At 39.3% G+C, this 21,186-nt stretch overlaps 1 protein-coding gene across 3 annotated transcripts in view; it reads left to right on the top strand.

The window, feature by feature from the left end:
• The window catches only part of nf2b (neurofibromin 2b (merlin)), a 73,355-nt gene that overhangs the window by 8,589 nt on the left and 43,580 nt on the right, over nt 1-21,186 (top strand). For 2 of the 3 annotated variants that reach the window (XM_043718614.1, XM_043718616.1), the window contains exons 2-7: nt 1,902-1,996; nt 3,495-3,623; nt 6,001-6,126; nt 10,398-10,520; nt 15,178-15,261; nt 20,096-20,164. In XM_043718614.1, coding sequence (XP_043574549.1) covers nt 3,534-3,623; nt 6,001-6,126; nt 10,398-10,520; nt 15,178-15,261; nt 20,096-20,164 — 492 coding nt within the window. In that variant the 5' untranslated portion in view covers nt 1,902-1,996; nt 3,495-3,533. The remainder of the gene's footprint in view (nt 1-1,901; nt 1,997-3,494; nt 3,624-6,000; nt 6,127-10,397; nt 10,521-15,177; nt 15,262-20,095; nt 20,165-21,186) is intronic. The other variant, XM_043718615.1, reaches the window with a different exon arrangement.

The raw sequence follows: 21,186 nt of genomic DNA, 5'->3' as shown, positions 1-21,186 counted from the left end.
TGTGGGGCTTGCACATTCTCCCTGTGCCTGCGTGGGTTTCCTCCAGGTGCTCCGGTTTCCTTTCACAATCCAAAGATGTCCAGGTTAGGTGAATTGGCCAAGCTAAATTTCCCATATTGTTCAGGGATGTAGAGATGTATTAGTCAGGGGTAAATGTAGGGTAATAGGATAGGCAGATGGGTCTGGGTGGGTTACTCTTGGGAGGGTTGATGTGGGCTTGTTGGGCCGAGTGGCCTGTTTCCACACTGTAGGGATTCTATGAACTTATCCAAAGACTTTCTGAATTCACGTAGTCTATGTCTACCGCCCTTCCCTCATTAACCTTCCTCGTCACTTCATCAAAGAACTCTAACAAATTTGTGAGGCATGATCTCCCTCGCACAAAGCCATGCTGACTACTCCTAATCAAACCCTGTCTGTCCAAATGCATGTATATCTTTTCCCTCAGAATCTTTTCAAGAAACTTACTTGGCCTCTGACCTGCCGTGGAGCCATTGTATTTATATGGCTCGTCTAGTTTCATTTCATGCTGTTGATTTGAACAGATCAACACCATGCACAGTCAAGCATTGCACTCCTATTCCTGTTGAACAGTTTGTACCAATACCCTGAAAAAATTGGAATTGTATACAATGACCCTCCTTGCTGCATGCCTCAAACATCCTTTCTATATGCCAAACCTAACTTGCAGAGTTGTATGTATTGAAACATTTTATATGTAATGTTTTCTACTGATGAGTTAATTGATGAAACTCTGGAGATGCACACGCTAATTATTGTTGTACAAAAATTTTGTTAGTCCAGTTAGGAAAATAATATTTTTCTAGCATTCACATTGCATTGATAGCTCACATGGTAACAAACATGTCATTGCTACTCATCAAGACAGATTTAAGAACTTTTTTGTAGCTCTTGTATAACTCACCAGGATATCCAATTGAACTTCATGTTTAACAGATAACTTTTTTGTGCAGAACCCATTATAGGGGCAAATATAGCAGCTAATTCATATTCAGCATTATCCTGCAGACAGAAAATGTAAGGAAAAATAGTTTTTTTAAGGTGATTCAGGGATAAATGTTGTCTTGGGCATCAGGAAAAGTTCTTGTACTCTAAATTTTATATTCATTACACAAATGTTTGGGACCTCAGCCAAAAGACATTTCTGATAATCCTGCTTTCTTATGTCCAATTATGTTGCACTAATGGTTTTGAATCCACAGCACATTGAACTGAGCTGACATTTAGGTTGCTTTCTGGGATTCAGGGCATTGAGTAATGTTAAGCCTTTAGCATGATTCAGACGGCTGTTGCTTCATATTTTTCAGGAGATTGTGGAAGAGATGTCTGTCATGAATCTTCTTTTAATTTTTGCTTTGTTCATCCAAGAACGGTCAAGTTGAACTCTTGGAATGTTAGATTTCAAAACTGCCTCAAGATTTAAGGCGAGCAATAAGATTCTTGTTTTAATGTTCGTAAAGCTGACGTGATTTGTAATTTGTTTAAGTGGAACTAATATTATAACCAATAAAATGCATCCTTTCTTTTTGACCCATCTCATGCAGTCTACTCAGTTGGATTGTAAATCTCTGTGGTTCTGATGCACTTCTTGTATTCTTTGCTTTAAAATAGTAACCCATCGATTAAAAAAATCACTTTTGGATTATTACAAGCATTCCTAACTTCCAGAAAGATCTGAATTGAAATATGCAGAATAGATATACATTAGTCAGTAGTCAATCTACACCGGATGAACATTAAAAGCAATCACCAACCACTGATGCAACAGCCTACTATGTTCCTACATCGAGACTTCCCCTTACATGTTTGTTTTATTATTTTTGTATTTCTTCTTGCAGGATGTTAACCTTTGCTTCATGATATCTATTTCCTCTTGGCAGTAAAAGACTCAAGGTTCAAGTTCCACTCCTGAACCTAAGCTCCTCATTGTTGCATCTGCTTTTGCTATACTGGTAGGAGTCATATGCTGTTACAGGTACTGTCTTCTGGATGTGATGTTAAAACTTTTAACAACTTCTAGTGTGAGACATGGAAAAATATTTAGTGTGTAGATTGACTGCAATCTTATATTACAATTTTGACTATGCCTGAAAGCGCTAATTAGCTTTGAACTGCTTCCAGATGCAGGATGATGTAAGTGTCCTATAAATGTAAGTTCTTTTCTTATCATTGAATTTTTTTTATTCTGAACACATTAGTCTGACTAACATATCTAAGGTAAACTCAATGCCCTGGTTTTAAGATTGATCAGTGTCACCACAGTATTTTTAAGCATGGTCTATTTTTCTTTATTTCCCAATCTAGTTTACTGAGCTTATCAACTCTAAATTTTCAACTCTAAATGTACATTTGTCACATAAATTACCTGAATTTTCTGCAGGGTTTTTTCGATCTCTTCAGCAGAAGATTATCAGAAACAGTGAATTTGCAGAAATAGCAACAAGAATCTACTTGTTAAGTCATTCAGTGAATTACTAACTCTTGAGCTTCTCCTTAAACTTAGTCAGCCCAGTGATGTGTCTTAATTAACAGCAGCAGAACAACCCATTTGGCTTAACGGATCTGTGCTCAAACTAAGACTTCCCTCAATGCACTTCATCAAATACTATCTGCCTAATTTGAAAAGAAACTTTATTTTCTAATTGCATGTCTGTTGTAGCTTGAAACTAGGAAGTTTAGTTATAATGGAGTGTAGAGTGTGCTGTAAAACTGTTACCTATTGTTACTACAGATCTCTTATTGGAAACAGACAACACAATACAGCAGTAATAGTTGACATGCTGCATGTTCACTCTTGCAATGCCCTCCCTTTTGGTCATTTTGTGTATGTAGTTGTCACTGTTCACATTTACTGGTCTCCAAGTCTCAATAATTCCTACCAGTACCTCAGCTCCCAAATAACTGGGCATTTCTCTATGAGAAGAAAACATATACTCCAGATCAAGTAAATGGAGAGTCTATAGGTGTAGATTTCCTGCAGTAGGTCCTTTAATCTTGCAAGATTTGTTTGAGAGATACTGGGGAAATGTGAATTGAAACAAAAAGGCGGACACTCACATACCTCCATTTGGTTAGGAAAAGTCTTGTGAAAGGAGACCACTATGGAAATGTGCATTAGGAAGAAAGATCATCTTGTCAGAAATGTCAGGGTCCAAGAAAGACAAGCACAAGGCTGGAAGAACACAGCAAGCCAAGCAGCATCAGATGTTGAAGAAGTCAACATTTTGGGTGTAACCTTTCTTCAGAATTACTTTGGGGTCTTGAAGAAGGGTTACACCTGAAATGTTGACTTCTTCAACATCTGATGCTGCTTGGCTTGCTGTGTTCTTCTAGCCTCCTGCTTGTCTACCTTGGATTCCAGTATCTGCAATTTTTTTTGTCTCTAACCAAGGTTCAAGAAAGGCACATGTTTGTATGATTTGTTCAGTTATGTATTATAATTGTGACATTAATGCTGTGCTTTCAATTATCAGATTTAGTCCTGGAAAACATTGAAAGGAATTGGAAGCAAAATGTCGATCATGGGCTTAAAGAAGAAACAACCCAAAACTTTCAAAGTTAAGGTTATCACCATGGATGCAGAGATGGAATTTAGCTGTGAGGTAGGAGAGAAAGTTTGTTTTTGTCTTGTAGAAAGAAGGAAACTTGAATTTCTGTCAAGTTTTGTTATGTCGGTGGTTTGTCTAAATTCTTTGAAGTGCTACACCGGCAAATCTGATCGTCAGTTTTTGTACAGGTATATGAAGATCCTGTCGAAGTGAACTGGAGCTAAATAGATGTTGTGAGTTGATCAGGATATGATGTAGGGACTGTGTAATGCTATCGGGGAGGCATCCTGCTGGAGGTGAAGGAAATGGCAAAGGATGATCTTCTGAATGTAGAGACTAGTGAAGTGGGAAATGAGGACAAGGGGATCCTGATCAGGGAAAGAGGGGAAAGGATGAGGGCAAGAGTGAAGGAAGTGCTGGAGAATTATTATTGACTTCCAATTCGAGGCAAGATAGGAAGTAGCAACAATGACTTCATCATTGCACCAGAGAGTGAGCTGTTGTTGGAGTGTGCAAGTAAGATTGGAACAAGAAACATCCCACACACCCCACACAAAGACAGGTATGGCTGACAGACATGTGGGTACACATAATCACATCTTGGTCTTGGAGAACGTTAAAGGACAAATTGTTTCAAGTCAGAACAGATTCAATCAAGCAAAGGAGAGCAATGAGGGTAAGGACTATTCAATTCTTCTTCCAAGGAAGTAACATAGAGCCTCATATCATCCTAATGTTGGGTGTAGATGTAGATGGATTGCACATCTATGGTGAAGAGAAGGTAGCCAGGGCCAGGAAACTGGAAATTATGGACTGGTGCACAGCTTCAGAAGTATCACAAATATAGGTGTAAAGATGAAAAAAATAGAATCGCAATAGGGAAAAAAAAATTTGGGTGGGGAAGGAACAGGCTGAAATTATGAATCTAGGCAAAAGGCCTCCTTTCAATGCAGGCCCTTCTTACAGGATGACAAGTTTATTTAGGCAGTTTCTGTTATAAAGATGGATGTAGAAATATAATGTAAGCATAAAATTAAATACAGATCCCGCAGGTGCTCCTTACCTAGTAGTAGGAATGAACAGAGTTTCCATTTTGACATTTTCTGTGGTGGACCTGAAGGAACAACTTCACACAATAAAATTCATTTGAATCTTTTCAGTTTTTTGGACAGTCTCTGGACTATAATGGTTCTGTTTAAACAGTTGCAGTACAGGGCAATGATTCTAGAGTCTGTTGTGTCTGTACCAGTCATCATGCATCAATGTAGTTTTATCCAATTTCCCACCAGTTGACCCACTGTCTTTTATGCAACAATGTTAAACTAAATACTTCTTAAATGTGGTAATGGTTCCTGCCTGTACCACCCTTTCAGGCAGAGTTTCAGATACCCACCATACCCAGGTGAAAACATTTTTCTTAAATTCTCCAAAAACCCCCTTGCCCCTTAAATCTATTCATCTGGTTGTTGATATCAGTGACCAAGGGGGAAATCTTTTTCCAATCCAATCTATTTATATCCTTCGTAATTTTCTAGATTTCAGTATGCGTTCCCCTCAGCCTTGTGTGCTCCTAGAAAGGCAACCCTAGCCTATGTAGTCTCTTTTCATAGCTGAAATGCTTGAATATCCTTCTAAAATAAAGTATTAATATGATTCTCTCAATCTATGTTCTTTTCCTCCTAGTTATTTTTGAGTTTTCTTTCAAGCAATGCTGTGTTGCCACTGCCTGACTGTTTACAGTATTGTGATGCATCAGTTTGAACTAGCATTGTTGCATAGCTGTGTCAACAGAAGCCCGGTATCATGATCTGAACTGCAGTCACCAGTTTTGACTTTCACCAGAGCTGTCATATTTTTGAAAAAAGCATTTGCAGTAGTAAATGAGTGTGTCTAACAAAGATTTAACAAGTTACTAAATTGTTAGTTATTACCATCACCCAAGCTACATTATCCCGGTCATTTCTGGGAACAATGTGATTCACATTGTAAAATTGTTTCACACTGCTGACAGCTTTGTTAATGATTAGGGCCTTCAAGCAGTGTGGTGACAACTGATCTTATCTTTATCAAACTTATCAAAATTATTCTTTCTGGGAGAGAAATTGATTGCTGTTAATCACTGTTGTTTGCTCTTAAGTGAATATCTCGATTTGGTAATGAATGGGGCATCTATTCAATTATTGGGTGGTAAGGTTAGCTTCTCCTGCTCTCACATGATCTTTTGCACTTAGGGACACTGAGGCTATTTGAGACATTTTAATGTTTGTGTGATGTGAAATCAACAATGTTAATTCTCAACGAGGATTGAATAAGGAACCTTCCCAGTTAAAGTCCTGATCCACAGTGGTCAGTACTCTCTGCTACTGATCAATTACAGTGACATCCAAAACTAGTTGTTCAGACTAAGAAATAAATGTTTTATGTTTTTTAGGTGAAATGGAAAGGAAAGGATTTATTTGACTTGGTGTGTCGAACAATTGGATTGCGTGAAACCTGGTTCTTCGGCCTGCGATATATTGTAAAAGATACATACGCATGGCTAAAAATGGAGAAAAGGGTATTTAAAAGCGCTTTTAAGAAGTATTATTTACATAAATCACAAAGCTATTTATCAAATTTGAAAATGTTTCAAGTTGTTAGTGAATGATGTTTCAATGAAATTCTTAGATTTTTAAAAAATGTTTAATGTTGATTTTAAGAAAAAAAATTATTTTCTTGTTTAACAATGTGTTGAGTTCAATGTGAATAGTGTTTTTGTACAGATGAATCGGATACTGTTGAAGCTTTTCCCATTAAGATATTTTGCAAGAATACAAATTCAAGAGAAGCGCAGCAGGTCAGGCAGCATCCCTGGATGCTGCCTGACCTGCTGCGCTTTTCCAGCAACACCCTGGATGCTGCCTGACCTGCTGCGCTTTTCCAGCAACACATTTTCAGCTCTGATCTCCAGCATCTGCAGACCTCACTTTCTCCTACAAATTCAAGAGGAAAACCAACACTCATGTCTTTTTACTTGATAGCAGCTTCCTGTTACTAGAGATCATTACTTGTATTGCTACTGCATATTAACAGCATGAGATGGCTAGTTTCACCTGTTGCTCAACCTTTTGAGATAGCATCTTGCAGGGTAATCTGAGATATACTGGCCACTAATAAGGATGCTACCATCAAGCCAAAAAGAAATTCTATCCGTCATCTAAATGAGTAACGTGGTATATGAAATTCAGAGCAGGTGTGATGTAGGCTGCACTTCGCAAAAACTGGTGGATTGTATCAAACAGCATGATTCTTCAGTTACATCAAGCAAAGTACAAACTGTGTTTAATCAGCTCACACTTGCAAAACGAATAGTGCAGTCACTGACATTAGATGTGATTCTGTAGTTTGACAACATTAGCTAGGTATTCCTGAAAGTGTGAGGAATTACACTGACAATCAGTTTAGGATTGTCCAACGGTCAAGCACTCTGACTTACTTGTATGTACTGGAAACTACGTTTACTAATACATGGGATCTTTCAGACAGAAACTCATACACGCACTGTGCCTCAACAAAATAGGTGCCAGCCATTCACAGTTTCATTTCTTAGGGCAGTGACCTATCCAATTAGAGTTAATCTTCCTAATTTAAACTTTAATAACTCCTGTCAGTTAACTGTCATTAGCTTTCTTTTGCATTCTTCTTGACAACACCTCTACCAAACAGAGCTTACTTGTCTGTTTGATGAGCACTGTTTTCTCATGCAATTTAAATATTAGTTTCCCTTGAATTTGTATTGTTGTGAGACATTCTGATGAGTGCAAGACAGAAGGATTTGAAAAAGTGTTTTTTCAGCAATGCTCCAGTTCTGACTACCAAATTACCATTTAAATAGAATATACTGAAAGCCATCATTCAATCTTAAAATGTTTGATGAAGAGAATAAAATAGTAGCTTAATATTTTATAAACCTCAGAATAGTTGACAACTTTGGACAATGCCAGAAAATGTAACAGAGGGATGGTTAATAAATATGGTCTAAGCAGTAAGTTTGTTGGACTTGAATGCATTCCTCTTTTTTTCATTGCAATATGCATAATAACTTATGTTGTAACGTTATGCCAATAAGCTGTGTGCCTGCCTTTTGGTGTCCATAATGACTTTTGTTACGTGCAATTGGTAAAAGCATTGCAAGTTATTAACGTAAATAATAACTGGGCAGAAAGGTGGCAAATGGAGTTCAATGTAGCTAAGTGTGAGGTGATTCACTTTGGTAAGAGTAACAAAAAGGTGGGGTACTGGGCTAATGGTCGGATACTTGGTAGTGTGGATGAGCAGAGGGATCTTGGTGTCCATGTACACAGATCTTTGAAAGTTGCCACCCAGGTAAATAGTGCGGTGAAGAAGGCATATGGCATACTGGCTTTTATTGGTAGAGGAATTGAGTTCCAGAGTACTGAGGTCATGTTGCAGTTGAAAAAGACTCTGGTGCGGCCGCATCTGGAGTATTGTGTGCAGTTTTGGTCGCCATACTATAGGAAGGATGTGGAGGCACTGGAATGGGTGCAGAGGAGGTTTACCAGGATGTTGCCTGGTATGGTAGGAAGATCGTATGAGGAAAGGCTGATGCACTTGGGGTTGTTTTCATTGGAGAAAAGAAGATTTAGGGGTGACTTGATAGAGGTGTACAAGATGATTAGGGGTTTAGAAAGGGTTGTCCAAAACAAAAGGTTTCTTTGTTTGAAATGGAAATGCTGCCAAATTCAATATCAGTTCCAGACCCAAGGAAAGAACCTGCTCCAGGTACATATTCTACCGTCACCACTTCACGATCAACAATTTAAATTTTTAAAGTTGTTCACAGATTTTTGGTATCACTGTTTGGGCCAGCATTTCTTGCCTATCTCTAATTGCCATGGAGAAAGTGGTGGTGAGATGTCTTCTTAAACAGCTGCAGTTCTTAGGGTGCTGGAACACTTTAAAAGGGTGTATTGGTGTAAACTGCTAAATTTTGGGTGGGGTAGGAGTCGGTGGGGTCTGTGGAGGAGAGGGAGGCTACAAATTAGAAATAATAATTTTAAAACTGTCAACTAAGAAATATGTAGCTAACTGGGAGCCAGGAAAATTTGAAATTACTAATGTAATTAATTCCTTGCAAATGAAGATAGGAACCCTGGCTTAAAGCTGCATAGGCTTAGGCTCTACTATAGGGGGCAAAATGTTGCATGTACTCTTGTAATGAATACTCAATTGTTAAATTGAATTTTGAGTGGCAGTAAAATGTATAATAGTTACCAGGCTAAAATGTTCTAGGTTTATGCATATGTGATTAGATTACATTACAGTATGGAAACAGGCCCTTCGGCCCAACAAGTCCACACCGACCCGCCGAAGCGCAACCCACTCATACCCCTACATTTACCCCTATACCTAACACTACGGGCAATTTAGCATGGCCAGTTCACCTGACCTGCACATCTTTGGACTGTGGGAGGAAACCGTAGCACCCGAAGGAAACCCACGCAGACGCGGGGAGAACGTGCAAACTCCACACAGTCAGTCGCCTGAGGCGGGAATTGAACCTGGGTCTCTGGCGCTGTAATGTGGAAATACATTAGTTGTGATCATACCATTCTGTGGAAATTGGTGATGGTTTTGTTTGTAAAAGTGTGTCTCAGCCATTTTCCTTAACTCCTCTTAACTTATAAAAACCAAAAGAACTGTGGATGCTGTAAATCAGAAATAAAATTTGTTTCTTGTTAGCCAATGGTCGTGATTTTGTACCAAGTTAGACATTGTTGAAATTAATGTGTTCCTTGTGTGTTATGGCTATAAATTTCATTGAGTTCTGATAATTTTTGAAGATATTGATGAATTCTTCTAATTTTGCTTCAGTATGAATCCAATACCCAATATGTCAACACAAATACAAGAGATGTTGTTAATATATGACTGTATCACCTAATAAATAAGAGAGAAAAATAGGGTACTGGGCTAATGGTCGGATACTTGGTCGTGTGGATGAGCAGAGGGATTTTGGTGTCCATGTACACAGATCTTTGAAAGTTGCCACCCAGGTAAATAGTGCGGTGAAGAAGGCATATGGCGTACTGGCTTTTATTGGTAGAGGAATTGAGTTTCGGAGTCCTGAGGTCATGTTGCAGTTGTATAAGATTCTGGTGCACCTGGAGTATTGTGCGCAGTTTTGGTCACCATACTATAGCAAGGATGTGGAGGCACTGGAACGGGTGCAGAGGTGGTTTACCAGGATGTTGCCTGGTATGGTAGAAAGATCGTATGAGGAAAGGCTGAGGCACTTGGGGTTGTTTTCATTGGAGAAAAGGAGGTTTAGGGGTGACTTGATAGAGGTGTACAAGATGATTAGGGGTTTAGATAGGGTTGACCGTGAGAACCTTTTCCAACGTATGGAGTCAGCTATTATGAGGGGGCATAGCTTTAAATTAAGGGGTGGTAGGTATAGGACAGATGTTAGGGGTAGGTTCTTTACTCAGCGAGTCGTGAGTTCATGGAATGCCCTGCCAGTAGCAGTGGTGGACTCTCCCTCTTTGTGGGCATTTAAGCGGGCATTGGATAGGCATATGGATGATAGTGGGCTAGTGTAGGTTAGGTGGGCTTGGATCGGCGCAACATCAAGGGCCAAAGGGCCTGTACTGCGCTGTATTCTTCTATGTTCTATGTAGAATGAAAAAATGCTCCATGAATACCATACAGTAGCCCTTGAGACAATCTGTAGTGGAGCCTTTTTTGAGTGGAGGTTTGGAGGTGAATTTTGAGTCCAGCTTTAAGTAAATAACGGGCATTTATTTATTGACGGACTTTTGTACACAGGTATTGGATCAAGAGGTTCCCAAGGAGGATCCAATCACATTTCACTTCTTGGCCAAGTTTTACCCTGAAAAAGTAGAAGAAGAGCTCGTCCAGGAAATCACGCAGCACCTTTTCTTTCTGCAGGTCAGTGTGTGTAAAATCACATGAATGCTTTTCTCTTGGAAGTTTGTTTTGCAAAGAAGTTTACCAGAAATGGTTTGGTTACCTGCAATAATAATGCTCAGTTCTTATCAATGATTTGGACGCTGTATCCATTGATAGTGTTTCTGAGAACTGAACCTTTTCTAAATTCTGTTTGGATTTTACATCCGGTTTTGGGATCAAGCATGTTTTTAGGTCCTTGGGAACAAGAGGTTCAGTATATATACTAGTGAAATGTATTCAGTTTTTCCACTCAGTCAAGGAAGGGCAAATCAAGATCATGAATGTGCATGTGAATGTGCTTCTTTGGTAAAATGTAAATAGACTATTAAACTATTGAAGAACAATCAAACTGTGAGAGACCAGTAGAATGGGAAGGCAGCTGAGATACTGCAGGACATTGACATTGAGATTGCATGAGAAACTGCAATTTTGTTTAAATTGCAGGGAATGTGGCATTCTATATTTTACAAAACTTTTCATGATAGAGGACTTTCTGAAACAGAATCACAAGAGAAGTCATATATAAGAGTTATTAGCTGGGCTGATTTGAGCTCAAACGTATTAAGCTTGAGGTGCAGTTGGAGGTAAAATGTACTGTTCTATAGTAGGAAGTGACTATCCAAAGCAAGGTACTGGGGAACTCAGTAGTTGGAGGAATAGATGAGTAATTTTAGAATTAAACTTTATGTTCTTAGCAATTCGGTTAAACAACGTAGAGTCAGTGAGAAGTATTTGGAGAAGACAAAGATTTAATTGAAAATTAGATTAGATTAGATTAGATTCTCTACAGTGTGGAAATAGGCCCTTCGGCCCACCAAGTTCACAATGACCCTCCGAAGAGTAATCCACCCAGACCCATTTCCCTCTACTAATGCACCTAACACTATGGGGCAATTTAGCATGGTCAATTCACCTGACCTGCACATCTTTGGACTGTGAGAGGAAACTGGAGCACCCAGAGGAAACCCATGCAGACACAGAGAATGTGCAAACTCCACATAGACAGTCGCCCAAGACTGGGATCGAACCTGGGACTCTGGTGCTGTGAGACAGCAGTGCTAACCACTGAGCCACCGTGCTGCCTTGTTCATACTGAAAGCGATATTTTAAAACAATTCAGTTTTGCAAAATAATTCTGTTTGTAAGAAGGTGGATAAAATAGCAGGACCTCAAAGTGAATCTTGGGTTTACTGCCAGAATGAATATGATTAAGACAGCAAGTGGATGGCTGTGAGTATGACGTAAGAAGAATGTGTTCAGATTCCTCGTGTTTATTTTGTATTAATACTTTGTATTAATGGGGTGGCTTTGAATGGAACAGAGTTGGGACCTATTTCTTTGCGAACTGGTTAACTAGATTTGTGGGGAAGGGTTTAACTAATGTGTTGTAGGTAAAGGAGAAGACTAAACTGTCAACTTGAAAGACAGAAGAAGTTTTAAAAATAGATCATAACACAGGCTGTACAGGACATTGGTTGGGCCACTTTTGGAATGCAATTGTGTGCAATTCTGGCTCCCTGCTATGAGTAGGATGTTGTGAAACTTGAAAGGGTTCAGAAAAGATTTACAAGGATGTTGCCAGGGTTGTAGGGTTTGAGCTGTTGGGAGAGGCTGAATAGGCTTTGTCTGTTTTCCCTGGAGTGTCAGAAGCTGAGGGGTGACCGTTATAGAGATTTATAAAATCATGAAGGGCATGGATAAGTCGACAAGGTCTTTTCCCTCAGGTGAGGGAGTCAAGAATTAGAAGGCATAGGTTTAAGGTGAGAAGGGAATGATTTAAAAGCGACCTAAGGAGCAACATTTTCATGTAAGTGGTGGTGTATATGGAATGAGCTGCCAGAGGAAGTGGTGGAGGCTGGTACGATTACAACATTTAAAAGGCATCTGGATGGGTATATGCATAGGAAGGGCTTAGAGGGACATGGGCCAAGTGCTGGCAAATGGAACTAGATGAGGTTAGAATATCTGGTCAGCATGGATGAGTTGGACTGAAAGGTCTGTTTCCGTGCTGTACATCACTATGACTCTCAGATCTGGAATATAAAGCTTTTGGGACGTATATGAAAGAAACAAAGTGCAGGAGGGTTGTGATGCTAATTATGTAAGTATCATAAAATTGCACATTTTAAAATAAATAGTTTATTTGATGGGCAATAGGTGATATAATCTCATTGGATTTTCAGAAAAGATTTGAGAAGTTTTGTCATGGGGTATTTGTTGCACAAAGGAAATATTTGAAGATGAAATCTACCAACATAGATACAAAGTTAGTGGGTTGACAAGAAATAAAGTTAGAGTTAATGACTGTTGCTTAGACTCAAAACAGGATTGTTTGTGATGTACATCATTTGCTGCTGAGTCTACTTTTGATCCCTTTGAGGTCGAGTTCTTGCTTGAACGTACCATCTCAAAGATGCAGATGACACAAGCGGAGTTTTGGCAAATGGTGAGGAAGACAACAAAAGACTTCAAGTAGATTTAAGTTGGCAGAATAGGCAAAGAAGTAGTGAATACAATTAATACATTTTTGTGGGCCAGGATAATAAAAAAAACATGAAGTTAGCCTGTGCTTACTGCAAAGATATAGTTGTGGATGGAGAGAGGACCGCAAAAGAATCCAATCTGTAGATCAAAAGAGAGAAGACCAGGAGTAGTCATTCAGCCCCTCGACCCTGCTTCATTATATAATTCAATAATGGCTGATCCCATCATGGCCTCAACTCCACTTTGCCTGCTCCCAATTCTCCTTTAACTCACCAGTGATTAAAAATCTGTTGATGTCCTCCTGAAATGTATTTGGTGTCCCGTTGGCCACTTTAATTTGGTGCAGTGAATTTCAACAATTCATAACACTTTGAGAGAAATAATTCCTACTCATCTCTGTTTTGAATCCGCCACTCCTTAGCCTAATATTATGACCTCTTATTCTAGATTGCCCCACCAGGTCTATTTTGCCAATCCCCTTTAGTATCCTATATATTTCAATTAGATTTCCTGTTGTCCTTCTAAACCCTGGCAAGTACAGATCCTATTCTTAATCTGTCCTCCTGAAACAAGCCTTTCATCTCTGTAATTAATCTGCTGAACCTTTTCAGAACTGCTTCGAGTGCAATTACATCTTGCATCAAGTAAGGGGACCAAAACTGAACGCAGTGCTCCTGATGCAGTCTCTGAAATGACTTGAACCATTGCAACAGGACAGAACAACCTTGGTTATCCGAACGTCAATTATCCAAATTTCGGGTTATCCAAACAAGATCTCAAGGTCCCATTAACTGTTATGAACTCTATAAAAAACATGCTATGCGAAGGGACGCTTACCCACAATCACACAGGGACATCTACCAGAATGAAAACAGTTCTTTTGTAATGGCACATAAGCGACAACAGCGCAAAAAAAACTGATCTGCAACCTGAATTTCCAGTTCTTCCGGAATCTTAAGTACCTGTTCCAATCTGCAATGCTTCACAGACTAATGTTGGATTCTACCCCCCCCCCCCCGGTTGCCTGTGCTCTCCTTTTCCTCTCCCTCCTCTCTCTCTGCTGGTTACTTTCTGCAGGAGAGTGGGGCTGGAACTGAAATTCACTAATTGCAACGAAACAGGAGTTGCTTTATCCTCACGAGTGGAACCACACCTGCATGAATGAGTTAATGAACCTTTAGTTCACTTTTGTCCCAATCCAAAATGTTGAGGGGGTGAAAGTCATCTGATGTCAGTCATTGCTCAGGAGTTGGCACGAATACAGCATGCTCCTGAGTGGATAATGTTCAGTTCGAATGTTCAGTATGGCTTCATTTGTTTACGATCAGATCAGTTATCCAAACAATCAGTTATCTGAACAAAATACTCCCCAGCCATCTCGTTCGGCTAATCGAGGTTGTTCGGAGTTTCCTTGCTTTTGTAATCCACTCCTTTAGTAATGAATGCGAAAATTCCATTTGCATTCCATATGACCACCTGTAGTTGCATACTAGCTGTCTACAACTTATGCACAATGATACCCAAATCCTTCACCACCGAAGACTTCTATAATTTCATGGAATATGTGTTCTATTAACTCAGCCATAAAAGTTGTGCTTGGATTTTATTACAAGATGGGGTATCGCCTTGGGTAAAGAAAATAAAAGCAGAGAGTCACAGCTGGCAGGATGCAATGCTACTGTTGGTGGCAGCAAGCAGATTATATCTCCATCTGTTGATTGCATTCTGGGAATTATGCAGTGCCACAGAGAAGAAATTAATTTTTCAGCTAAAATAGCGAGCAATATGTCTTGAAAGAAATCTGAAAAGTCACACATTAAAGGTGAAAATTAATATCTGCAACAAGTAAAGCTTGCTTAATTTATGTAGTTCTGACTGGATTAAAATGATATCAAAGCAAATTAAGAATAATGTTTCAGATTTGGATGTTGATGTGTGCCATGGGTTTTCCAATTACTTTTGCAGAGTGAGGTTATTAAACAGAATTATATATTGGTTTAAGTGACACCTCACTGATTTTTTTTCTTCCAGTGTAAATTATGAACCATTTTGTTCCAATACATTTAGCTGACTCATATAATTAAAATCATTCATGTGATAGTCAAATTATAGATTCTTAATTTGGAACTAATTACTGTTTTCACTTCTGTAGGTTAAGAAGCAGATTTTGGATGAGGAGATTTACTGTTCCCCTGAGGCTTCGGTTCTGTTGGCATCTTATGCAGTTCAAGCTAAGGTTTGTGCAAGATAATAAATTTGAAGGACTCCACTTCTGAATTTGAAAATGCAGGATTTACACCAGCTATCTTACTGCTTTTGCTTTTTCCAAAGGATTGAAGTGACATTTTTCTGTGTTAAAGTGCTAATTACATCAGGTGCTGAAGTTTCCTAACAGAAAGGTCATGTCTTTACAGTCTTAAATTAGTATTTCTCCCTTTTAATTGGGCGATTAAGCATCCCTGTGTGTGGGAGACTATTTTAATTATGGTTATAGAAGAGATATTTTGACTTATCGCCATGACCTAATTTGGCAGAGGTCCATAGAGTCGAGTGAAGTTCTAGGTGCCATATACCTAGAATAAAACTTGATAATTTGTCTTTGTGTATTGAGAGATAAAGGAAAATTGCCTTTGTCCTTGGTTGCAACCTGAAGCTTAAAGATTAAATTTGTTTCTGTGCTGCTGTCACTCCTTTCTAAACTTCATCTTTCCAGGAATCGGTTGGAAATGCACAACAGATGTTTACTGACCCCTTGAATACGATCAAAGTCCTATCCCATCTCACTTTGCCCAGATCTTTCTGATGCCCAGGTTTTTTCCCTCTGACTTAAGACCACCTTCTCGATTGTCTGTCTAATCGAGAGCATTGTCAGTAAGAAATCAACAAGAAGCAGTTTGTTCTTTTGCTTCTGTCTGATTTATTTTGCTTACTGGTTAATGCTCAGGTCCTGGAGACAGACATTCAAATCCCACCATGGCAGCTTTTGTTTTATTTATTCACAGGATCTGACAATCTTTGGCTACACTAGTGTTTATTGGCCATCCCTAATTGCCTTTGAGAAGCTGGTGGTGAAGTGTTCTTTTGAACGACTGCAGTCCATGTCTATGTTTATAAATATGCTGTTAAGGAGGGGATCCGAGAATGGTGGAATTTAAATTCAATTAGATTAGATTAGATTTCCTACATTGCGGAAACAGACCCTTCAGCCCAACAAGTCCACACCGACCCTCTGAAGAGTAACCTACCCAGACTCATTCCCCGACTCCCTACAAATGCACCTAGCACTATGGGCACTTTAGCACGGCCAATTCATCTGTCCTGCCCATCTTTGCACTGTGGGAGGAAACTGGAGCATCAGGAGGAAACCCACGCAGAAACGGAGAATATGTTCAAACTCCACACAGACAGTCGCCCGAGGCTAGATTTGAACCCTAATGGATATATCTGGTTTGAAAGCTATTCCCAGTAATAGTATTGTGGGTGAATCACCACACCCACCTTTAATTTGGCTACCTATTAAGACATCTCACAGACAATCAAGTACTGAAAACAGTGATATAAACCTTATTACAGGTAACAACCAAAGTAAGATCTCTCAAGTAATCTTTCAGTGCTGTACCCAATTAATGATGGAATCTGGCCAGAATTGCCAACGGTGTCTCTCTTTGAAAGTTTTGAAGATTATGTTGTCATAATATTAACCATGAAATTACTGTTGACTGTCATAAAAAACGCTGATGTGGTTCTCTAATGTCCTTTAAGAAAGCAAATTTGCCATTTTCACCTGGTCTATCCTGTGCTTCCAGACTCAAAATGTAGATAAAGTAGTTTTCTAATATAGCAGAGCAAGGCAATCAGTTCAACTGTAATTAATGATGTAATAAATGCTGACCTTATCAGTAACGCACACAATGCATGAGGAAATAATTTGTCTTAAAAACTACATTTAAAGCACACCAGTGCAAGTTGGTATTTTAGCCAACTAGTTTTTACAGACGTAGGCCATGTCCAAAAGCAGTAGAGTTTGAGTGACTGGTGGCCTGGTGGGGTATTGTGATCTACCAGAGGAACATCATCAGCCCTGATTGAGATCAATTCTCTGCCATTGCTTGCAATTTTGGAGAAGTGAGAAGATTTGCAATTTGATTGCATGATTGTCAGCACATAGTTTACAATATTGAGTACAGGAGTTGGGAATTCATGTTGCGGCTGTACAGGACATTGGTTAGGCCACTGTTGGAATATTGCATGCAATTTTGGTCTCCTTCCTATCGGAAAGATGTTGTGAAACTTGAAAGGGTTCAGAAAAGATTTACAAGGATGTTGCCAGGGTTGGAGGATTTGAGCTATAGGGAGAGGCTGAATAGGCTGGGGCTGTTTTCCCTGGAGCATCGGAGGCTGAGGGGTGACCTTGTAGAGGTTTACAAAATCATGAGGGGCATGGATAGGGTAAATAGGCAAAGTCTTTTCCCTACGGTGGGGGATACCATAACTAGAGGGCATAGGTTTAGGGTGAGAGGGGAAAGATATAAAAGAAACCTAAGGGGCAACTTTTTCACGCAGAGGGTGGTACGTGTATGGAATGAGCTGCCAGAGGATGTGGTGGAGACTGGTACAATTGCAACATTTGAGAGGCAGTTGGATGGGTATATGAATTGGAAGGGCTTGGAGGGATATGGGCCGGGTGCTGGCAGATGGGACTAGATTGGGTTGGGATATCTGGTCGACATGGACAAGCTGGACCGAAGGGTCTGTTTCCATGCTGAATATCTCTATGACTCGATATTCTTGTATGCCAGCATTTCAAAGATTTAGTTTGAAACTTATTTTTCACAAGCTATAATGTAGATATTATGAGCACATTGTTTATTTTTCTTAATGGGCTGACTTGCATAAATATACCAATGTGGTTTTAGGACTTTTAAATGTTCTGTAGCTACAGTATTCTTTCACAGCACATCAGTCAGCTGACCTAGGTTCCAGTGCATCTACCTCTTATTGTATTTTGTTGTGTTCAGTTGTTTGTATTTGATGGGACATCACTTGAAAATTTAAGCTTATGGTTGGTGCTTTCCTAATCTGGGTAGCTCTATTTAGAGTAAATAGGCTTGCAAAGGGAGAGAGAGAGAGAGATGGGAGTGTTTGATGTCGGCAGGTGGTAAGACAACAGCCTGAGTATACAGTGAAAAGAAAGCTTCTGCTGTGACCACTTTGGCCAAGTTAAGGAGACCGGTCATAATTCTTTCTGCAGGGAACAGTGGATTGTGTTTGGAAATAGAAAAGTTGATAGTCATGAAGTGTGTTACTTGTGCCATGCAGAAACTGATAGTTTGTGTTCATTTTTGGCATTTCTGTTAAAAGAATTAGTTGAGCTAAGACACCCTTCTGCTTGCTAGATTTTACGCAAGATGGTGTTTCTTCGCTTAGAAATCTTGAATGGATGTCAGGACAATATTTTCTTGTCTTGATCTTAGTCTGATGCAGCACCTAAGTTTCCAAAAACCTAGAGAAATGTGGATGCTGGAAATGAGGAACAGAAATTGCTGGAAAAACTCTGCATATCTAGCATAATCTGTGGAGAGAAAGCAGAGTTAACATTTCAGGTCTAGTGATCCTTCTTCAGGACACTGGATTGAAGTTTCTACCCTGCCTATCACAGCAGGAGGATAGTATGGGACAGAGCCTCAATTTCTAATTTTGATTCTCCCTTTTGAGCTTTTGTTATGCATTTTCTTCACATGGTGGACTTGTTAATTCATGTAAGGGGATGGAATTTGTTGGATTTTATTTAGAGTTGGTGTAGATTATGAAAATACCAGTAATATTCTCGAACTATAGCACAAGAGCATGCTATTAGACTTGTCTTTTTCTCCCCGTAGAGTACAGTAACCTGTTGTAAAATCTTGATTAAAAATGTGAGCATATAGTCACATTAATAACTGAAATGAAGTCATTGGAGCAGTTATATTCGTTCTGATAAAGGATTGCACAATCAATCATTCACCTTGATGATTCAGTTACTCAGTTGAGCATTGCTGAGCTAAACAGAGCAGTAAGCCCAGTTTGAATTCTTGGCTCATGTTGTATTCACTGGGATGCCAGTCGAGCTGTTTAAATTAGTCAGGCAGTTTGAGACTAATTAAATGGCTATAACATGGGCTTTCATTGCTGGCTTTGATTCAGTTACATATGGTAGAAGGTGTGAACATCAAGTGAAGGCGCAATTAGGAGTCTGTAAACACCCAATCTCAGAAGTTAAACATACGACACCTCCAATTTTGGTGTCATCTGCAAACTTACTAACTATACCTCTTACGTGCACATCCAAATCATTTATATAAATGACGAAAAGTAGTGGACCCAGCACCGATCCTTGTGGCACTCCACTGGTCACAGGCCTCCAGTCTGAAAAACAATCCTCCACCACCACTCTCTGTCTTCTACCTCTGTATCCGAATGGCTAGTTCTTCCTGTACTCCATGAGATCTAACCTTGCTCACCAGGCCTGTTTCACACTGTAGGTAATCTAATCTAATCTAATACTCTGGCCTTGTTAGTATTAGGATGGGAGACCACCTGGGAATACCAGGTACAGTAGGCTTGGGGACTCTTGTGTGTAGTAGTGTCTCTACCTCTGAACCAGTTCAAGTCCCAGAACATGTCAGGATAGAAACTTCAATCCAGTGTCTTGAAGAGGGAGCACTGGACCTGAAACGTTCCAGAAATGTATAACAACATCTCTAAGTAGAAAGTATATAAAAATATTCTGACAAATCTCACACTCTGAACATAAGAAATATCATTAGGCATTGGCCATATAAGCCATATGAGCCTGTTCTGCCATCAAAATCATTCTACATTAACTCCATTTTCCCGCATACTCCCCATATTGCTCAAAAATCTTTCAGTATTCACCTTAATAGTCCCATTTAGTCTCTGTCAAAATCTAGTTGAATGTAAGAATACTTTAAGGTTTATAATGTGCTATTTGTGTACAAATATTGAACATGTGACATTTATTTATTTCAACAGAGTTGGTAATACTTATATTTATATTTTCTCTTTGACAGTATGGAGACTATGATCCTAATTTTCATAAACCTGGTTTCCTGGCTCAGGATGAACTACTGCCTAAAAGAGTAAGTTCTGTAATCTTGTGTTAACTTCCAAGAAGGACCAAGAAATTGAAGGCATGTTTATGGTACAGGCACCAACGTTAGCTTAAGATGTTTCTGCCAAGGTGGCTAATAACGTATCATTATGTCACGCTGTCAGTCTTTAAAAGTGACAGTTCACCACACTTACAAGTACACAACATGTAAATTTAATTGCAGCTTTTTATTTTTGTCATGGAATGCTACACAAACAGCATTATTATAAATTAAACATAGGGCATTTATAATTTATTTTATCTATTGTAAAAATTCCATGAAAATTGACTTTCAGTAAGAGATGGAAGATCCAACAGAAATGATCTTGAATATGAAGGCAGGAATACAAATCTTAAAATTGTTAACTCCTGCTTAACAAATTATTTATGAAGGAGAAATCATGCTTGACTAATCTTCCGGAAATTCTTGAGGATGTAACTCTGAAGATCGACGAGGGAGATCCAGTAGATGTAGTGTACCTGGACTTTCAGAAAGCTTTTGACAAAGTCCCTTATAGTAGGTTAGTCAGCAAAATTAGGGCGCATGGTATTGGGGGCAAAGTACTAACTTGGATTGAAAGTTAATTGGCTGACAGGAAACAAAGAGTAGTGATAAACAGCTCCATTTCGGAATGGCAGGCAGTGACCAGTGGGGTACCACAGGGATCAGTACTGAGACCGCAGCTTTTTATAATATATGTTAATGATATAGAAGATGGTATTAGCAATAACATTAGCAAATTTGCTGATGATACTAAGCTGGGTGGCAGGGTGAAATGTGATGAGAATGTTAGGAGATTACAGGGTGACCTGGACAAGTTAGGTGAGTGGTCAGATGCATGGCAGATGCAGTTTAATGTGGATAAATGCATGGTTATCCACTTTGGTGGCAAGAACAGGAAGGCAGATTACTACCTAAATGGAATCAATTTAGGTAAAGGGGCAGTACAAAAAGATCTGGGTGTTCCTGTGCACCAGTCAATGAAGGTAAGCATGCAAGTACAGCAGGTA

This window comes from Chiloscyllium plagiosum, chromosome 28, assembly GCF_004010195.1.
Source record: "Chiloscyllium plagiosum isolate BGI_BamShark_2017 chromosome 28, ASM401019v2, whole genome shotgun sequence".
NCBI lineage: Eukaryota > Metazoa > Chordata > Chondrichthyes > Orectolobiformes > Hemiscylliidae > Chiloscyllium > Chiloscyllium plagiosum.
The sequence above is the reverse complement of the archived record's forward strand: the minus strand, read 5'-3'. Positions and strand labels throughout refer to the sequence as shown.